Here is a 21,748-nt window from a genome sequence, read left to right as displayed (position 1 = left end):
ATAGTGGGCTACAGTCCATAGGGTCGCAAAGAGTCAGACATGACTGATGTGGCTTAGCACGCATGCATGCACAATCTTGGGCAAGTTGCTCAACATCCCGTTTCTCAGTGTTATCACCTATGAAGTGGGACAGTAAGTTGTAGAGATGTTTGAGGATTAGTGAGGTGATACACATGATGCTCTTTGAACAGCATGTGGCAGATACAAAGTCATGCCACTCAGGACTTAATTAGACCAGGAATCAACTATGCCCACCAATTTTGCAGAAATGGCTATTGAGGGTTATTTACTTTATGGGTACAGTTTGAGTGGGGCGGTAGGGACAAAAGGGAGAGTATGAGGGGTCAAGAAAAATGTGGAATGAGTAGCAAACTTTGAGTAATCACTGGAGGAGCCTGGTTGAAGTTGAAGGTGGAGTAAAAGGAGGGTGGGGTGACCTGCTAGGTCAGTGTAGTCAGGGGGGTCTGGAAGGGAAGGGAGGGCTCTGACCATGTTTTGTTTATTTAATTAATTGAAATTGATTAGTAAATATATTTATTTGGCCGCACCGGGTCTTAGTTGTGGCACGGAGGATCTTTAGTTGTGGCAGGGATGATCTTTAGTTGTGGCATGTGGGATCTAGTTTCCTGGCCAGAAACTTCGACCTGCCCTCCCTTCCTTGGGAGCACAGTCTTAACCACCAGACCACCAGGGAAGTCCCCTGGCCATTTTAGTGGAGAGGAATGAGGGGATCTGGGAAAGACACTGAAAGATAAAGAAGAGCAGGGAAGCGTGGTGAGACAGAGAGGTGGGTGGGTGGGGGGTCTCCTAGCACAAGACCCCCCCCATCTGAGCCCAAGGGAAAGAGATGGGGTTCACCGAAAGAGGCCTCGGCTTAGCGAGCCAGTGGGCTGAGAGTGAGGAGTTGAGAATAGGCAGCGGCTCTACATGAAGGTCCATGTTATGGCCTGAATTGTATACCCCCTCAAATTCTTATGTTAACACCCCAACACTCAGTAGTTCAGGGTGTGAATGTATTTGGACATAGGGTCCTTAAAGAGTTGTTAGTTTCTCAGTCTTGTCCAACTCTTTGTGACCCCATGGACTGTAGCCCAAGAGGCTCCTCTGTCCAAGGGATTATCCAGGCAAGAATATTAGAGTGGCTTGCCATTCCCTTCTCCATGGAATCTTCAAAGTGAGGTCCTATGGGTGGGGCCCAAGCCGACATGTCTGATGCCCTTTTAAGTAGAGATTAAGACACAGATTCGGGCAGTGAAAAGACCAACTGAAGATGTAAGGAGAAGACAACCATCTGCAAGCCAAGGAGAGAGGCCTCAAAATGAAACCAAACCTGCTGACACCTTGATCTTGAACTTCTAGCTTCCAGAACTGGGAGAAAAATCAAGTTCTATTGTTCCTGCCCCATCTGTGGTGCCGTCCAAGAAACAGATACTCTGTAGTGTAAGAGGACAAGGGCGGTGTTGCCGTGTCCCCCAGGTGAGGGGCCGGGTGTGAGTTTGTGGTGGGAGCAGCCTGCACAGTGGTGCAATTGCCGCCAGCCAGAGGGATGGCTGAGACCAGCGAGGGCGAAACAAACGGTGCGGGGAGGACATGGTGAGTGAGATGCCCAATGAGTGATGGTCGAGGTGGGCTGGGGTAGACAAGCAGCCCGGGGCTTGGCTCTGGAGCAAAGTCAGCTGGTTCACAAGGCCTTCTCTTCTTGCCAGTATGCTGCTGTAACAGCTATAGGCATGTTATAGATACTGCCTATAAAGACTCTCTAGGAAAACCTCTTTATTCCCACCTCAAAGAGGTAAGAGTATCAAAGCGTTTTGAATTCTTCACCAGACGATCTGGAAGAACCAAGGGATTAAGGAGTCTGATTTTCCAACCTGAGGGGTCACTTGTGGGCTGCTGAGAAGTTGGGGAGGTAGGACAAGCCCGGCTCTGATGGACACAGGCGAGCAGGGAGCAGGAGAGCCCTAGTCCCGGGGAGGAGGGCTCCGCACGGGTCTTCCGTCCTGGAAGCCTGGGTACAGAAGCTGTGCCCAGTCCACACCTCGTCTAATGCCTACTGCTCCCGGCCCAATGTCTGCTCCTGGCTGAAGGGCTTGAAAAAACAGAACAGTGGCCTTGCATTATTTATTCACTCAGTACCATTCATTAAGGACTCCATGCGTGTGTGAGTCTGGAATTGCACAGTTGCAGAGATGAATCAAGCACGGCCTTCACCCTCAGGGAGCCAACCGTCTGGAGGAGAAAAGATGGACAAATAGGCATGATAAATAATAGAAAGTCAGAAGTGGTTACTCTCTGAGGAAAGGTACAGAGAAGTTTCTGTGGGAGTTCTAAGAAGAGGGGATTGATGTGGGATGGGGAATCTGGGGAGTTTCAAAAGAAGGGAGGATAGCTCTGGGCTTTTCTTTTTTTAGTTCTGGGCTTTTAAGGCACAAGCTGGATGAGGAAGCTCACAGATAGAAATGGAAAGATAAAAACCCCTCCAAGGTAGTGCGTGGAAATCCAAGGAGAGCAGCGGGCTGGGGAGTTAGGGGAGATTTATTTTTCTCTTAAAAAAATTAATTATTATTTGTTTCTTTTTAAAAAATACTTTTATTTATTCGCTTGTTTTTGGCTGTGCTGAGTCTTCTTTGCTGTGCGGGCTTTTTTCTCTAGTTGCAGTGCATGGGCTTCTCATCGCAGTGGCTTCTCTTGTTGCAAAGCACCAGCTCCAGGGCACAGACTCAATAGCTCTGGCGCACAGGCTTAGTTGCTCCTCGCAAATGGGATCCTCCTGGACCAGGAATCAAACCCGTGTCTCCTGCACCAGCAGGCAGATTTTTTACCACTGAGCCACCAGGGAAACCCTATTATTTATTTCTTGGCCGTGCTGCATGACATGTGGGCCTTTGGTTCCATAACCAGGGATCAGACCCATGTCCACTGTATTGGAAGTGAGGAGTCTTAACCATTGGACTGCCTGGGAAGTCCCCAGGGGAGACTTCTTGAAAGAGGTGGTCTGAGGTGGGTCTAGTAGAGAGAGGGGGAATAAGGGGCGGGGCCCGTGTCAGCAGAGGCTCGGAGGAGGGACCATAACAGGCCAGCCCAGGTCCTAGCACAGAGGCACTGTCACCGTGGGAGTGGGAGGGCTGCTGCAGGTAGAAAGGTGTGGAGGATTCGATGCCATCCTAGAGTCTGCATTGGGACCAACCCTCAGACAATGGGGAGGTTTAAGGGCTTTGAGAGGGTCAGAGATCATGCACCCTCCCCTCGGTGGTCGTGGCCACACCCACTGGGGGTGAGTAGGAAAGCACTGCAGAGGGCAGCCTCGGCCTGCCAGCCCTCTGGGGGAGGCATCCCCGGCCTGCCAGCCCTCTGGGGGAGGCATCCTCTCCAGGGTGATGTAGGCGTGGGTCCAGAACATGGCGGGGCACTTGGGTGCCGGTGGGCAGGGCCAGGAGGCCGCCCTTTCCTTGGAACTCAGAGATGCTAGCAGAGGGTAAAGCCCTTGGTCGTGGGGAGAAGGGCCGGTGGAAATGTGACGGGTCATGGCGCCCTGGGCAGGAAGGAGTCATGTTGAGTCCGTGTGGGTTTGAAGAGTCATTACATGGTCCCCATGGCTGGAAAGGGCTTCCCTAGTGGCTCAGTGGTAAGGAGTCTGCTGCCAATGCAGGAAATATGGGTTCGATTCCTGGGTCAGGAAGATCCCTTGGAGAAAAAAATGGCAACCTATTCCAGTATACTTGCCTGGGAAATCCCATGGATAGACAAGCCTGGCGGGCTACAGTCCATGAGGTTGCAACGAGTCAGACACGACTTAGCGACTAAACAACAACAACACGGTGGAAAGAGGGCAGACCCTGATCCCTGATTGTGTCTCCCCAGTCAGCTTGGCCTTTGCTGCAGAGCCAGACACCCCCCCACCCCTCATCTCACCGACTGCAGAACAGTCCCCTGGGATGGAGGGTGTACCAGATGATGGGACTCCTCCTTGGGTGGCGGCTGGGGACTCAGCATCCTGGCCCAGCCTCACAGCCAGGCCTGGGAATGAAGGTCAGGAGCAGCGGCTACCCGTCCAGTCCCGAACCAGCCGCTCTTCTTCACCCCCAGGCCCCGCAGGCAACAGATGGACGCAAGTGTGCTGCTCAGTAACGCCTGCCGCGGACGTGTTCCTCTGGTATCCCAAGAAGGTCTGAGCTTGCACCGTGTCTTCCTGCCCGCAGCCTGGGAATCTGGTTCTTGTTGTCATCCTAATTCTTCTACTCCCGATAATGCTTGATGCCAGCCAACCACCCAGTCGAGGTAGTTCCCAGTCAGAAATTAATCATTGTCTAAAACCTAAAACCTAATGAAAACTTCCCGTGCCCACGAAGGCATGGGAATGGGGAAGAGAGGGCTGGGTTGTGGATCTTAGTGAGCTGGTGAGAACCTGCCAGGTACCTCTGAGGACGGGTCCTGAGTGCCTCGTGCCAAGGGGCTCTCGTGTGCCTCTCAGGGTCCAGTTCCCACACTCCCCCTTCCCCTCCTCGGCCGTGATCCTTCTGTCTCAAAGTGTGTCCTGTGACCCTGGGTGAGTTCATTGCATTGTGTCACATGGCTGGCTGCTGTCCTGCACATCAGGGTTTATATTAGCACATTGTCTACATCAGGTTGGGCTGCCATAATGAAACACTATAGACTGGGTGGCTTCAACAACAGGCATTTATTTCTCAAGTTCTAGAGGCTGCAAGTCTAAGGTCAAGATTCCAGCAGGGTCAGTTCCTCCTGACAGCTTGCTTGCTGGCTTGAGGGTAGGAGAAGGAGCCGTCTCTAAGGGTATTAATTATGTCAGATCAGACCCCAACCTTATAACCTCTTTTAGCTTTAATTACCTTTTAAAGATCATATCTCTAAATGCAATCACGTTGAGGATTAAGGCTTTAAAAAATGAATTTGGGGGGGGGCGCATATTTCAGTCCACAGCACACATCTTTTTTTTTTAATTGAAGTATAGTTGATTTACACTATTGTATTAATTTCTAGTGTACAGCAAAGTGATTCAGTTATATATATTGGGTTGGCCAAAAAGATTCATTCTGGCTTTTTCATAACATCTTATGGAAAGCCCAAATGAATTTTTGGCCAAAACACATACACACACGTATATTCATTTTCAGATTCTTTTCCATTACAGTTTATTATAAGATATTGAATATAGTTCCTTGGTAGGTGTGTGCTAAGTCACTTCAGTAGTGTCTGATTCTTTGGGTCCCTATGGACTGTAGCCCACCAGGCTCCTCTGTCCATGGAATTCTGCAGGCAAGAATACTGGAATGGGATGCCATGTCCTCCTCCGGGGGATCTTACCGATTCAACGATTGAACCCACCCGTCTTATGTCTCCTGCGTTGTCAGGCAGGTTCTTTACCAGTCGCACCACCTGGGAAGCCCCTTATTTATCTATTTTACAGATAGTCATTTGTATTTGCCAATCCCAAACTTCTAATTTATCCCTCCCTGCTTTGGGAGGTGATTAGTTTTCGGTGAGGTCATGAAGGTGGGGCCCCCATGATGGGATCAGTGTTCTATTCAGAGTGACCAGAGAGCTGATCTCCCTCTCTCTGCCATGTGAGGACATCAGGAGAAGACAGCCCTTTGCAAAGCAGGAAGCAGGCCCCCACTCCAGACCATCATGCTGGCACGCTGGTCTCCTCCCCAGCCTCCAGAAATAAATGAGGAATAAATACCACCCACTCAATGGTGTTTTCTTACAGCCATGTGAGCTAAGACACACCTACCTAGACCACTGCTTCTCAGCAGCAAATCCCCGGGAAGACAAGTTTCGTAGAAGGAATGTGCCCTATGGTTAAGGGCGCAGGGTCCATATGAGACCCACCTGAGATCCCCTCCCTCCTCTATACTCACCAGCCCTGTGAATGAGGGAGGGTCGCTTGCCTTCTGCGATCGGTTTTTTTTTTTCATCTGCAAATGAGGACAACATAGAAAACACACTCTGGTGGGATTCTCAGAGACAGTAAGTGAGACGGCGCCCACTCGGACCTACGCTACAGTGGTCACTGGATAAATGTGTCCCTGTTAACACTAGATTCGTGCCATGGACCCATGCCTCTTTCCCATGACTCATCCTTCTTTCCCAGGAAACGGCATTGCCAATTCCTGACATTTTTTAAGTGTCTCTTTTCTATGCACTAGGTCTGGGCTAATAGTTTCTATGATATTTTTAACAGTGAAACCTTTTTCTCCCCACATCACGTTTTTTGTGGAACTCCAATATCTAAAACTGACAGATGTGGAGGTTGTGTTAATTGCAGTTGATGTGAGGCTAGAGACCTCTGTGAACCCCTTCTTGAAGGAACCCAGGGGCCCTCCAAAGAACACTATTTGAGAACCACTGCTCTGGGCTGCCCCACTTCCCTTCTACTCCCAAAGTCTTGTTCCTGGGACAGCTCAGTGTAATTGTCCATGTTTCTTCTTCATAAATAATAATCTCATTCTGGTCTTGCTTCCCGAAGGTAACCTGGCTAGGAGTTTTAGATGTCCCTGGGCTCACCAATCGTACATTTAAGGTCCTTTGACCACTCTCTTAGATGTGCACTTGACTCACAGAAGTTCATTGCCTAGTTCTAGGGGTGCACCTCTGTCGCCCCATGTATTACCAACCATTGTAAACGAAGTCTAATTTGTATTGCTCAATAAGGCTATGCCTATAAATAAACCCACAAACCAGGAAAAAAATTGCGTTGTCATATTCTGTGTCCTGGTTTTGGTTTGGAAAATGGGTCACAAGAGGGAAACAGGGGAGTTTTATACAGAAAAGACAGCACAGAACCTGGGTCTCTGCTGACACCAGCCACAGGGATTCCAGGGCCTCACTTCAGCGAAATCTATTTGGCTTGATTCTCCGTGTTGCTCTTCTGAGGCTTCAACCTCAGCGAGATAAGCTCAATCTTTCTTTTTTAATTCTTGTAACAGCTTTATATTGAGATATAATTCATATAGCACACAACTCACCCATTTAAACTGTACAATTCAGCGGCTTTTAGTATATTCACAGAGTTGTGCAGCCATCTCCGTGATCAATTTTAGGACATTTTTGTCACATGCCTGCCCCCGCCCCAGAAAAAACACTGTATGCATTAGCAGTCACTCTCCTTCCCCCTAACCTCCCCTCCACCACCACCAGAACTGGGCAACAATTAATCTGCTTTCTGTCTCTGTGGGTTCACCCGTTCAGGACATTCCATATAAAGGGTGTCTTTTAACATGTGGTCTTTTGTGTCTGGTTTCTTTCACTGAGCATGTTTTCAGGGTTCATCCATGGTGAGGCATACATCAGCACTTTATCCTTTTTTATTTTTTAATAATACTCCATTGTAATGACATACTACACTTCTGTTCATCTACTCATCAGTTGATGGATGAGTGTCCCCACTTTTTGGCTGTTATGAATAATGCTGCTTGGAACATTTGCATACAAGTTTCTTTATATTTAGACAGAGTAACTACTTTTTATGATTTATTTTAATTTTTAAAAATTGAAGTACAGTTGATTTATAATACTGTGTTAGTTTTAGGTGTTATAGCACAGCAATTCAGTTTATATATATATACATATATATATATATATATATATAGTCATTTTCAGATTCTTTTCCCTCAGTACTACAAACTGCTGAGTTTAGCTCCCTATGCTACACAGTAGGTCCTTGTTGGTTACTATTTTATATAGTAGTGTATATATGTTAATCCCAATGCCTGAATTTATCCTTCCACCCACCCTCCTGTGTACAAGTTTTGATGTAGAGATTTTCAGTTGTGTAACTTCCTCTACTGAGAGAATGAATGATATCAATGGCTAGATTTATTGTTTTTCATGCACCAAATTCTGCGCTGAGCACTTCACACATATTATCCTTGTCATCATCACTGTAGCCCAAAGAATAGGCTCTCTCCCCATTTTACAAGTGAGGAAACTGAGGCCCCATAGCTAACACGGGGCAGGGCTGGGATTCCAACTCAGGTTGACACATATTCTTAATGCATATATACTTAATATTGGTTACAGAAGTTGGGCAGCTGTTGGTACCACGCCACTCCAATCATTCACCCTGATTGAGTCACGATGATTAAATTTCAGTGGTGTGCCCCTTATATACATTGTCTTACCGAATTCTCACACCGGCCCTGTGAGGCTGTCTTATCGATACTGTCCCTGCCCAGTGAGGAGAGAATTTCATAGAAACTGCTCACTGGGTGACACGTCTCGTCTCTGTCCGAGCGTGGAGAGCCAGAGGTCAGCGGGACCTCCAGCTGCTCTTTGATACCACAGCTCTCCCTCTCAAACCTGGCCTCCTTCAACCCTGTATCACCTCGAGGACAGTTTCTCACATGCCCACAAGTCCTGTTTTCAAAGCAGAGCCACCATCTGCTTCGTTTGCACAGGTGTGCCTGTGTGTGCTTGTAAACCTGTATCCAAGGGTATCGCCGCGCCCGAACCTGGGGTCCTCGTGCGGGTAGGACCCCTGGTGGCCTACCCTGATATTGCAGGGTTCTTGAAGTGGTTAGTCCCATTAGCGTTCATGCTACCCCACACTACAAGCCTAGACCCATAGCAGGTAGAGGACTTGCTTTTGGACAGTTCTGAGGATGGCAGGGTGGAGGTGGAAGGTGGCAGTGGGAGGGAGACTGGAGCAGAGGAGGGTAACGGTAGAGGGTACCAACTGTGTCCGTGTGGTTGCCTGCCCACAGCTGCTATCTTGGATGACCCCATGGAGTGCAGCAGAGGGGAGCGGCTGTCCATCACCCTGGCCAAGAACCGCATCAACCGCGCTCCCGAGAGGCTGGGCAAGGCCAAGGTCGAAGTGGACATCTTTGAGCTTCTCAGAGACAGCGAGTACGAGACTGCAGAAACCAGTACGTAGAATGGGCAGGGCTGCCCTCTGCTTCCCCTGCTGGCAGAGGAGGGGCTGGTGGTGTGAGTCGCACCCATTGACAGACCTATGATGCAGGGATTCCCGAGAGAGGGAGAGAAACGTGCACCAGGAGGCCCTGTAGGGCTTAGTCTAAACAAGCTCCCAGGCTTTGTTGTAAATCATATGTAGGGTAGAGTTGAGAGAGGAAATTTATTCATTCCTTCATCTTACCCACTCATTCATTCCTTCATGTATTGATTCATTCATCTCCTGGACATTTTGTGCACAGATCCATAAATGAAACCTTGTGTGGGATTAAGAAAGGAGAGATCTGGCCAGCCCCAGGGAAGCAGAGTTGTGACACATCTGTTTCCTTCCTGTCTTGATTTCTTGTGCTGAAGGCAGTGCTGTAGGAAGAAGCTGAGACTTGGGCTGGAGTTCAGCCACTCACTCTTGAGGATAACCTTGGATAAGTCAGTGATTCTGTTAAGCCTCAGTTTCTTCATCTATAAAATGGGAATGCTAAGCTCTACTTTGCAAGTCATTGTGAGATTTAAATGACTTACAAAATAGGAAAGTTCTCTGTGAGTTGCAGTGCTTTACAGATGTACATGGTAGATCCCTCCAGTCACACTTATGGAGCCCCTCCTATGTGCTGGGCACTGCTTTTAATTCTTCCAGCAGCCAGAGAGTTAAGTGTTATTATTCCAACTTTACCAAGAAACTGAGGCTCAAAGACTTTGGGTAACTTACTCAATGCCAGAGCTAGTCAGATGCAAGTCCTAGACCCTGAACTTGCATCATAACCTTGCCAGTCCAGTGTCTCACCTATTCCACCTCCCCTGCACTTCTCTGGCATGTTGCTGGTATGATCTAGACAGCTTAACAGGATTTGCTTCCGGGTTAGTGGGGTGATGGCTTGTAACTTAGCTGTAGATGAACAGCTCCAGTTCAGAGGGCAGGAGGGGAGCCCCTCAGCCCAGAGCAATGATAGCCTTTGTTCCCTAAGACTCTGAAGTCCCATCTCGTCCTTTCCCATCCATGTGACAGTCTTCAGTGACAGTCAATGGCAAAACAAAACCAAGCCAAAGAACAAGTCGCTTACGTGGGTTTGTCAGGCATGTGGTCTGCATGTGGGCCCCATGATGCTCTAATCTGGACTATTACTATTGCAAGAGAAGAAACGTATTCACAGCGGCTTGAGTACAAGCAGTAGGATACTGTATGGATCCAAAGAGGGCAGGAAGGGAGGAAGGCAGTGGCTCTCTGTATCATAGCTTCTTTAATGCTCCTGTTGTATCAGATCCATGCTCTGCTCCTTCTGCCACTTTCATTTCCCTGGCTCATTCATCATGTCCCATGATGGCCGTCCAGTTTACAGTTTGTTTATTTGGGAAACTTTTACTGAGCGTTAGCTCTGTTTCGGGCCTGACTCGGGATATCATGTGTTGGGAGCAACAGGACAGATAAGGTCCCTGCCCTTGGGTGGCTTACAGTCTGTCTTCAGGGTGCAGCTCCCCCCAGTGCCTCTTGGTTTGGAGCTCCAAGGTAGAGGGTCTGGTTGGTCCAGTTTCTGGACCAATTAAAATTGGCTGGTCTCACAAGCCACAGACATTGGCCAGCTGACCGGAGAGCTACTTTTGGGGAGAGAGTCCACTCCTAAAAACTGAGGGTGGATTCCTCTCATATGAAGCAGTTGTTGAGGCCAGCGGGATGTGTGGACACAGATTCCTCCAGAAGGAAGCTTGGGGGAACAGGTACTTGGAATTGTCATTCGTTTATTCACTTGGTCAGTCAATAAATATTTAGAGGGTGCCTGCTGTCCTCTATCCTAGACAGTGGGGGTTCAGTAAGGCACAGATGGAAATCCCAGTTATCCCAGAGGTTAAACTCCAGTAAATTCAGATTTCTCAGGATCTTCCAAAGGAAAGCAGAAATACCAGCAATGACTGCCTGTGAAGCTCCTGGTCCTGTCTATACTTTGGTATGTTTTTTGTCCAGGAGGGCAGGTCTCAGACAAGAATCCAGATTTCTACATAGTTCTCAGAGTCTGTTCTTTTGGAAAAAAAACAGCTCCCCCTTCTTCTTTGGTTCTTCAGGGTTTCCCCTGCAGAACAGAAAGCATGGATTGCCCTCTGAGGATGGGGGTCATTAGCAGATGTAAATTTCTTCTCCCAATGACCCGGGCTTAGCAGAGTCAATACATCTAAAATATTAAACCAGAGGAATAAAGGAAACATATCTTTAATCCATGATACAGAGCTTTGGAGCATCTTTCTAAGGCCCTTCTTTTAGGCACCAAGTATTTTACTAACAAGTGGCCCTTGGTTCAGCTTTTACATCTCACTGTGTTTGAGGCATGATTAGCATTTGTTAGAAAAGAGGGCTTTTGGATCTTTCTACCCCAAAGGCTTTTCATCTAAAGCCAAAGCTGCTCCCCCACAATGGATTTTAAATACCACCCAGATAGTTCATAGAAAGCTTCCAGCCCCACTTTCCCCTCCCTCAATAAGGGGTAGAGAGGGTGGTGGGTTAGCACTTCTGGCTGAAGCATGGTGGGGCGTGACCGGTGGTCAGTGGTGGGGTGGAGGAAGGAGTTTGGAAGGAGACAGGATCCCAGGATGAAGGTGGAACAACAGCTCTGCTATCCCTGCTTGGAGAGACTGTGGGACAGAGTAGAAGGATCAGATTTACCTGGCTCTGTTACCCATGAGCTGTGTGACAGTGGACAGGCTGTTTAACCATTTCGTGCCTGGGTGATAACACCTCCTAGGGTCATTAGGAGCACAGCAGGAGACAGTGCAGGTGAGTTCATCAGCACCTACACATACCAAGTAGTTAGGAAGTGGCAGCTATGGATTTTGCTTTTGGGTTATTCTCTCCACCGGCTTCTCTGGTGGCTCAGACGGTAAAGAATCTGCCCACAGTGTGTGAGACCCTGGTTCGATCCCTCGGTTGAGAAGATCCCCTGGAGAAGGAAATGGCTACCCACTCCAGTATTCTTGCCTGGAGGATCCCTTGGACAGAGGAGCCTGGCAGGTTACAGTCCAGGGGAGTCACCAAATTGAACACAACTGAGCAGCTAACACTTTCACTATCCTGTCCACACATCCCTTGTGCCCCCGCCCCCTGGGATCTGGCTTCCTCTACCTCTTACCATCACCCCTCTCTCCTCTGCCTCAGAGTTCAGCCATCCCTCCCAGGCAGGCCAGTCTACCTACCAGCCTCCTCTCACACGGCCTGTCTTAATGTCAGGTGCCTCCTGGGGCCTCGATCATAACTGAATATTCCACTCTCTTTCCCTTTTTCTGGGTTGATGCCTCTGACAGTTCTGAGCCTTTGGAAGTCAGGGTATGCTGCCCGGAGCCAGCTATTGCTCAGTCTCGTGGCGGTGGTGTCTTCCCTGGGCTAGTGGCTGATTTGCCTTGCTAACTTAAATCCATTTGAGTGTCTCTGGGGCCCTGACCAATGCCCCCAGCCTCACATGTGTCACCCTGTGCCTGGGGACTGCACTTCAAGGAGATGAAAGAGATCCTAGTGATGACATTCTTGGTTGTAGAAAGCAGAGGCTCTGGGTTAAGTGAAGATGGTAGCAATCCTACAGGGTATCCTTGTGCCAGCTCTTGGCAATAGGCAAGTTTCAAAAACTGTACAAATAATGAGTCACACTTAGGGTAGGTGTGTCATTCAAGAGAAGCAATGGCAATTTCAGAACCAAAGATGATGAAGTGTAAAACTAAAGATGCTGGGGTCTGGAGTTCAGCCTTATTTGGTGGTTGAAAGGGAGACTGGGAGACGGAAAGTATCATATGGGGTGTTAATCAATAACAACCTGGGTTCCCTGGAGAAGAGAATGGATGCTAACTCTAGTATTCTTGCCTGGAGAATTCCATGGACAGAAGAGCCTGGTGGGCTACAGTCCATGGGATCACAGAGTCGGACACGACTGAAAGACTAAGACTTTCACACACTTGGACACTGGAAAGATACAAGTAGCAAACCACCTCGCTTCTATCTGGTTCACATAGATTTTCATACAGTGAGTTTATCTAAAGTGAAGGTCACCTATAAAGCTCCCTCAGACCCACGTCTGATCCCCTCCACCTCTCTGCCTGGTCACCATCATCGCCTCAGGCTTCTTGATGTTTGATTTCCTGGCTCCCTCTGCGCGGCCCACAGATCTGAAATAAGAGGGCTGGACGAGACCTATCAGGTCACCTCCCCGCCCGCCTGTCCCTTCCCTCCTTCCTCCCGTGTCTTATCTCCATCTCGGCCTTTCGTGTGCAGGCAGCTCCCACAGGCCTTGCCCTCCTCTGTTCCTATAGATCCCTGTGTCTCCTGTGGCGAACGTATTAGAGCTTAACTAAGCGCCACCCCCTTATCACCCAGATACCCGGAGGCGCCGTGCCTGCTACTGTCAGAGCCAGTTTGAGGCTTAATTTACTGCAGAGCTGAAAGCAGGAGCCTTCCTGTCAGCCCCTCGCCTCTGCCGGGGTCTGTCCCTCTGAGGCCAAGCATGCCATCAGCTGTCCACGCCGTTTCCCCTGGAAACCCAGAGGTGCCTGGTTCTCAGGCCCCGTGACGCCCCAGTGATGGGCAGAGAGCGTGAGGTTCCGGCTGCCTGGCTGCCCCTCCTGCACAGGCTTCTGAGCTTCTCAAAGGCTCCGCGGGCACGACCTCCAGCGATCCAGAGCTGTTTCTAGTAAGTGAGGGCTGAGGCCGAGCAGGGCCCTGTGGGGCTCCTGGGCACAGAGGCCTTTCTGCCCCTCATTTCTTGTACGCAAGACTCCAGCCTCCATGACCTCTGAATTCCAAAGGGCACAACGGTTGCTCATCAGGAGAGGAGCAGGCAGGAAACCACCTGTTGTTCAGTCGCTACGTTGTGTCTGACTCTTTGCGACCCCTTGGAAAAGACCTTGATGCTGGGAAAGATTGAAGGGAGCGGGAGAGGGGATGACAGAGAATGAGATGGTTGGATGGCATCTCTAATTCAATGGACATGAGTTTGAGCAAACTCTGGCAGATGGTGAAGGACAGGGAAGCCTTGGGTGCGGCAGTCCATGGGGTTGCAAAGTCAGGCATGACCTAACGACTGAGCTGAACTGAACTGAACTCGACTGCAGCACTTCAGGCTCCTCTGTCTCCCAGAGTTTGCAAAGATTCATGTCTGTTGAGTGATACTCTCCAACCAGCTCATCCTCTGCCACGCCCTTCTCCTTTTGCTCACAATCTTTCCCAGCGTCAGGGTCTTTTCCAATGAGTAGACTGGACCACCTAATACCCTGCACATACCCTAATCTTGTCAGCAACCCCACTCTTTTGAAACTTTGAAGAAGAAAGAAGAATGCAAGATTGTTACTGCCTTGATCCTTATCGCATACTCCTGCCTGACTGGATGCTACTACTGCTAAGTCACTTCAGTCGTGTCCGACTCTGTGTGACCCCATCCCTGGGATTCTCCAGGCAAGAACACTGGAGTGGGTTGCCATTTCTTTCTCCAATGCATGAAAGTGAAAAGTGAAAGTGAAGTCACTCAGTCGTGTCTGACTCTCTGCGACCCCAGGGACTGCAGCCCACCAGGCTCCTCCGTCCATGGGATTTTCCAGGCAAGAGTACTGGAGTGGGGTGCCATTGGATAACCTCTCCCTATTACCCAAAGAGGGGGCCATAGTTCTTGAGGCATTAGCCTATGGTGCTCCCTCTTTGCCTGGCAAAGAAATAAAGCCACTCTTTTCCTTCTCTATAACTCTGCCTCCATGTTTCTGTTTGGCATTGGTGCACAGAGAGCCAAGATTTTGGCAACAGGGCTAACATTCCTCCATCAGCTCACTAGAAAGACTCCAAGTCAGCATAAGGCAAAAGGTGAGAAGCCAGAAGAGAAGGCATCCAAATAGTGATGTGTCATTCGACAAGTGTTCCCTGCTCCCCTTTCCTCAGCTGCCCACATCATGTATATATAATAGGGACTCAGAGACACGTTGAATTACAGTGCTAAGAAATCAGGAGAAGGGGACAATGGAGGATGAGAAGGTTGGATGGCATCACCGACTCAATGGACATGAGTTTGAGCAAGCTCCGGGAGTTGGTGATGGACAGGGAAGCCTGGTGTGCTGCGGTCCATGGAGTCACAAAGAGTCAGACACAACTGAGCGACTGAACTGAAGAAATCACCTGGCCCGACTGCCTCCTTTTACAGAAGGGGAAAACTGAGGCTCACAGTCTTTCCCAGAGGACAGCTGAGACCACACATCTGAAAAGTGACATTAATCTCAGTAGCTCTGTTGTGGGCTTGCCAGGGAGTGGCTCAGAGAGGAGCAGAGGGAGATCAGAAATAGGTCATAGGTGTAGCTGGGTGGTCAGGTGAGGCCTCTGGGCCAGGCCTTGGAATGACTAACAGGTGAGGCATAGGGCAGAGGGCATCCACACAGAAGGCTTAATAGTATGCTTGAGGCAGGAAAAAAAATGGGGAACTTTGGGGCACAATGACAGCTGGGCCTGGCTAAAACAGAGAGTGTTTATAGGGGCTGTGGCGATGGCCAGGACTGGAGAGCAGTCTAGAATAGGGATCAAGACCCTAATCTTGGGTTTACCAGCATCATGGGATCATTACCTGAGCCTCAGACTCCCCATTTGTAAAATGGGAATACTATGAGTTCTCACTTCATGAGGTTGCTGCAAGGACTGAGATGATGCACTTAGAAAACTTAGAGCAGTGCCAGGAGTCAGGTGAACTGTTGATAAATTTCACTTATTAGTAGTATTATCAGTAATAGAACTATTATTGTAGCTCCTTCTTCATGGGATGATTGTAAGGCTTTGGGGTTCCTGGTGCCTGCATGTGTAAAGTCCCTATAAATGGTATTGCTGCTTCTGCAGTGATCTAGGGTTGAGGCTTTGAGTGATATGTCATTGGTGACAGGAGCCAAAGACAGGTGTTTCTTTTCCTTCCAGTTTTATTGAGATATAACTGACATACTGCATTGTATGAGTTCAAAGTATACAGCATAATGATTTGACTTACGTACATCATGAAATGGTTATCACAGTAAAGTTAGTGAACATCCATCATCTCACATAGATACAAAATTGAAGAAATAGAAAAAAATTTTTCCTCGTGATGAGAACTCTTAGGATTTACTTTCTTGACTTTCATATAGAACATATAGCAGTATTAATTATACCAATAGCGTACTTAACCTGCTTAGTTTTTTTATAGCTGAAAGTTTGTGCCTTTTGACAATCTTCATCTAATTCCCCCTCTGAGCACTCCCCACCTCCGGTGAGCATGAATCTAATTTCTTTTCTGTGAACTGGTTTGTTTGTGTTTGAAAGATAATTGACCTGTACACTGTTGTTTGCTGCTGTGTATCACAGTGATTTGATATTTCTATGTATTACAAAATGATCGCCATGATAAGTCTAGTTACCATCTGTCACCATACAAAGATGTTGCATTATTATTGACTGTATTCCCCATGCTGTTCATTTCATCCCTATGACAGCCAGTGGCAGTTTTGCGATCTCAGATGTTCTGGGTCACTCTGACCAGGGAGGTGTCCATCCTGGAGCATGAAGGTACAGAGACCTGGCTCTCCACCCTCACATTTCCCCTCTCGGCTTGGAAGTCAGCAAGGCCATCCTTTAGGTCCTGGTCCTATCACAGAGCTGAGTGGACCGTGCTCTGGAGGCTCCGGCACAAGAAGACGGACGTTGGTGCTGATGGAGGCGGCTGTGTGCCTCGCGCGGACGGTCAGGGCTCTGCTCTGTGCTCACTGCACAGCATGATCAGGCTCACAGAGGCACCTTGCCCTGCCGCTCCACTCGGGCTTCAGTGCCCTAAAGTGCTTTTATATGGAGAACTCCGAGCTCTCCCGGCCTCTGCTCCACATTGCTCTCAGCTCCCCGTGGCCCTGATTATCACAGGAGCTCAGAGAGCACCATACTGTAAATGAAGAGGCCCCAGTTTTCTCGTCCCCACCCAGGAGGCTACCCCTTCCCTGGAGGGCCTGAAGTTACCGTGCCTATGAGTAACCACTCTGGACCATCTGCATCACAGTCAGACCCTTTCCCTCCCTGTGAAGACTCAGAGACAGTTAAATTCCCATAAGCTCCTCCGGTCCAGCCCAGGTGTCTAAGGAGACTTCACATCCAGGCCTGAGCTGGTGTCTGCACGGGAAGAAGTTTCCCCTTCTTACAGCACCCCATCGTGGTGTTTTATTCCTGCAGCTGCTCTGTCAGTTGCCTTCCAACTCCTCTGCTGACTGGGAAACTTGGTTGCCATGGCAACATCACTCCCATCTCCAGGGCTCCCTGGGAGGCAGAAGGAGAGTGCCCCCCGCCCCTCCATCCCTCAGACTGCTCAGAGATCCTCAAGGGACGACCGGGGCCTGCAGAATTGGGGTTCAGTAAGTTTTAGAGCTGAGGTCCTTTATAACTGATTTTCATTTCTACCAAGCAGGCATCCTTCATAGGGAATGAAAGAACAATTCCCAGGTCCCAGGAATTCCCCAGGCCCCAGCTGCTGGGAAGATGATAATTCACTTTCATTGCACTCATTTTGGATCATTTCAGTTCAGTTGAGCAAACATCTATTGAGTGATTCCTTTTTGCCAGGACTGAATAGCTGTGACCCCTACCTTCAAGGAGTTTCAGATACAGTGGGGAAAGGGAGATGGACACTTACAAAGGCACAGGTCCCCAGACCCTTGAGACGAGATGTGTTTAGATTTCAGAACTTTTCAGATACTAGAAAGGTCATGTCCTGCTTATACTATACATTAAATAACATTTCAGATGGGGCTTGGGGCTGAACCCCACACTCAAAATCAAATGCATACTTACATTCAGATAGTCACATATTATAAATATCTTCACATCTATCTATTTAGATCAGATTTTGCCACTAAATGAGTTTGATGAAACCATCCACTCTCAGAATTTTTGGGATTTTGAAACTGGGAATAAAGGATTGTGACTTTCTCTAAGAATTTTTTTTTAGGAGAAGCTTCTTCATATTGGGGTTTACCTGGTGGCTCAGACGGTAAAAGCGTTTGCCTGCAATGTGGGAGACCTGGGTTTGATCCCTGGGTCAGGAAGATCCCCTGGAGAAGGAAATGGCAACCCACTCCAGTACTCTTGCCTGGAAAATTCCAAGGATGGAGGAGCCTGGTGGGCTACAGTCCATGGGGGCGCAAAGAGTCAGACACGATTGAGCGACTTCACTTTCACTTTTCTCCGTATTGAGACCTGGCAAAAAAGACCTAGCTTGGGGCAGAAGCAGGCTAGGAAGTCAGAGAACAGGGAAATTGATCTTTCCAGCATAGAGCTGGCTCAGAACCACAGTGGGATGTGAATATTGAGAGGGAGTGGTGCTTTCTTGCCAATGGGCATGAACTGAGCTGGGCACTGGAGGATCAGTAGGAGTTTTCCAGACAGAAGGGCAAGAGAAGACATAGACCATGGTAGTTTATGGATGCTAAAGTACTCCTTCTCAGAAAAGTGTTTTTAAATGAATAGAATTGCATAGATAGGATGCGGAGGGAAACCAATTATATGAAAATGAGACAGGAAAGGGGCAGGGCACCTTTAAAAGAATGACAAAGCCCAAGGACACTACGTAAACCGATTAGAATGAACTAGATCTAAGATGGCAGAAAAGCCGCCTTCCACTTGACCTTGAGCCCCAGTTTATGCTTATTATAACACATTGCAAGCTAATTTACACACCTCAGGTACCATGACGGTTCCAAGGACAACCACAAAAGGTCAAAAAGTGGGCAGTGGTCCAATTTCCAAAAATCCCCATCCCTTCCCTAGTCCCATCCTTTCCCCCAAATTGGTCTTCCTCAATGGCTATGCAGGAGATGTAGGAGGAGTGAATTCCATCCCTGGGTCAGGAAGAAACCCTGGAAAAGGAAATGGCAATCCACTCCAGTATGTTTGTTGGGAAAACCCCATGGACAAAGGAGCCTGGTGGCTATAGTCAATAGGGCTGCAGAGTTGGATGTGTCAGACCACCCTTGCATCCCCCAAATTGCTGGAATGCTCCAGCATTAGCCTATGAATGCTCCACTCATTAGCCTATGAAACTACCCGTCCAGAAAAAAACTGCCCACCCCTTACCCTGGAGCCTCTCCTGCCTTCCAAGATGGCCTGCACTCTGCCGTGGAGTGTGCTTCCTCTGTGCGTAAAACTTCTTTCACTTTGCTATGTCTCTCTCTCGAATTCTCTCCTGTGCGAAGCCAGGAGCCCACACTTGGCAGCCGACCCGGGGCCTCTGACATGACCCAGAATGTGACCCATGCTTTTGAGCTCCACACTCTTTCCTGTGACAGATATGCAGTTAAAATATTTTGATAGTGATATATAAATATACATATTTCTTTATTAATGTACTCAATAGCCAGACCTAGGATCAGGTCTAACTACTAGTGTAATTTTGAAGTAATTATGAATATGAATGGTATTTCAAGATCTCTGCACTACTATAATATGATCTGAAAACACTTGTGATGTCTATCAATGACAGAGTCGCAGTTACTGTTAATATACTGTGGTTTATGGCCTCTATTCCAAATTGAAGGGGATGCTAAATTTCAGTTAGGGGTTAGAGAAAATAATGCCATTTTTCTTTCCCCAAACGTTCACAGACCACTGACTTCTGCCCATAGATCTCAGGCAGCAGGGTTAAAACTGCTGGTCTAGTTAGAGAGACCAGCTTGGAACAGGCTCAGATAAGAAATTGCGGGGTGTGAACCAGGTGAGCTTGTGTGAAATGAGAGGAGAGGTGATGGAAGAAAGGGCTAGAAGGGTCATATCTTGAGAAGATCAGACCCGTCTGGATTTTACTTGTTCATCAGAAGACATTTTTTGATAATGAAATTTTAATTTTTATAATGATGTGTTATGAAAGGAATACATGCCCACTTATGTTAGAAAGTAGAGAGAAGGAGAAAAGAGCATCATTTTGAGTGTTCCACTGGTCAAGGCAATCTCTATTGTGATCTCGGTTAATCACTCGTGGCTAAGGGAGGTGGTGTGGTGCGGTGGTTAAGGAAACCAACCCTGGAGTCAGGAGCTGGGGGTTTGAATCCTGACTCTGCCCTTTAACTTTCCTGTTTTCTTATCTGTAAAATGAAGGTGAGATAGATAGTATCTCTCTCATCAGGTTGTTTCCAGAATTAAGTAAGTCAATTCATATAAAGTGCTTAGAATGGGCCATAATTAGCACTTAATAAATATGGGCTTTAATAACCTCTTCTTCCAATCACTCCTCAGTGCCTCACTATTTTCTGTATTTGCTTACTTGTAACCTTCATATAGATACACATATAATTTTATATCCTGCTTCTTTCTCTTAATATTATTACATAAATATTTTTAATACTATTATAAACTGTTCATAAGCATTTTAAATGCCTAAGTAATATTCCACTTGGGTATATGACCCACACTTTAGATAACTATTTCCTTATGATGGGACATTTAGTTTATTTCCAATTTTCTGTGGTTAGAGTTGAGTGGGCTTCAGTGTGGTTCAGTGGCTATTTATTGAGCACATAACTCTTGATCCCACCCTGCTCGGTGTGGAGGGCACAGAGATAAATAAGACAAGCTTGCTGGCCTGTAGGAGCACACAGACATACATTTAGGATTATAATTCACCTCAGTTTGGAGAACAGATTGGAAATGAAGAATCCAGAGAAAGCCTTTAGGAGGCATATAGTAGAAGGGCTGATGGAACTGACAGTGGGAGTGAGGAGAGGATGGTGGGGGATGAGCCGGTCAAATGGTCAGAACCTGGCTGCTGGCTGTTGTAGCTTGTGAGTAGATTCAGTGAGAGAAGGCAAAGAAGAGTCAAAGAGACCATGATTTGAACTTCAGGAGCTAAGGGGGAGGGGGGGAAGGGGATGGTAAAATGAAGTAGTTCGGAGTTTGGGCTTTGATGCCCAAAGTGAAAGTGTTACTCAGTCATGTCCGACTCTTTGCGACCCCACAGACTATAGCCTGCCAGGCTCCTCTGTCCATGGAGTTCTCTGGGTAAGAATGCTGGAGTGGGTTGCCATTTTCTCCTACAGGGGAGTCTTCCAGACCCAGGGATCGAACCTGGGCCTCCTGCATTGCAAGAGAATTCTTTACTGTCTGAGTCACCGGGGAAACCCAGATGGAGCTTTAAATTCAAGCCTGGCACTATCATATATGACCTGTGTGATCTTGATCAAGCTACTTAAATTTTCTAAGCCTCAGTTTCCCCATCTGTAAAGTGGGGATACTAATGAATCTTTCTGGAAGCATGGCGGTCAAGTCAGATTATATATGAAAAGTATATAACAGACATGATGTATTGGGAATAATCGGAAGAGTCCTGTGGCACATCAGTACCACTCTAAGCATGTGTGTGCTCAGTCATGTCCGACTCTTTGCGACCCCACAGACTGTAGTCCACCAGACTCCTCTGTCCATGGGATTTTCCCAGAAAGAATACCACTCTAAATACTTTGTATTTAGTGTATTAAGGTGTACTAATTCACCTTAATGCTCACAGCATCCCTACAGGAGAGGTGCTCTTAGCATCTCAGTTCTATAGATGAGGAAGAAGGCTCGGGGAGTTTGGGTAACTTGCTCAAGTCTCACAGCTAGTCAGCAAGTGATCCAGCCAAGACTCATACTCAGATAGGCTTACATCAGAGCCCATGCTCTTAAGGACTGTGCTTTCTCTCTCTCTGCCTCCCTCTGTCCATGCTTAGTGCAGGACACCAGAGGCAACACCCTGCGGCAACACCCAGCAGGTGTTTGGAACTTGTTTTAAACCCAGGACATCTGTCAGAGTGTAGGATCCCCTGGGCAGAGATGAGTGGAGGC

General features: G+C 48.0%; 1 protein-coding gene across 6 annotated transcripts in view; it reads left to right on the top strand.

The window, feature by feature from the left end:
• Window positions 1-21,748, top strand: part of GRIK4 (glutamate ionotropic receptor kainate type subunit 4) — a 491,778-nt gene that overhangs the window by 294,532 nt on the left and 175,498 nt on the right. For 5 of the 6 annotated variants that reach the window (XM_070473471.1, XM_070473469.1, XM_070473466.1 and 2 more), the window contains one exon: window positions 8,724-8,888. The exons of the other annotated variant lie outside the window; for it this stretch is intronic. In XM_070473471.1, the coding sequence (XP_070329572.1) occupies window positions 8,724-8,888 (165 nt within the window). The remainder of the gene's footprint in view (window positions 1-8,723; window positions 8,889-21,748) is intronic. 6 annotated transcript variants of the gene reach the window in all.

Source organism: Odocoileus virginianus, chromosome 10, assembly GCF_023699985.2.
Source record: "Odocoileus virginianus isolate 20LAN1187 ecotype Illinois chromosome 10, Ovbor_1.2, whole genome shotgun sequence".
Classification (NCBI taxonomy): Eukaryota; Metazoa; Chordata; class Mammalia; order Artiodactyla; family Cervidae; genus Odocoileus; species Odocoileus virginianus.
This window is presented reverse-complemented; position numbering and strand designations above follow the sequence as displayed.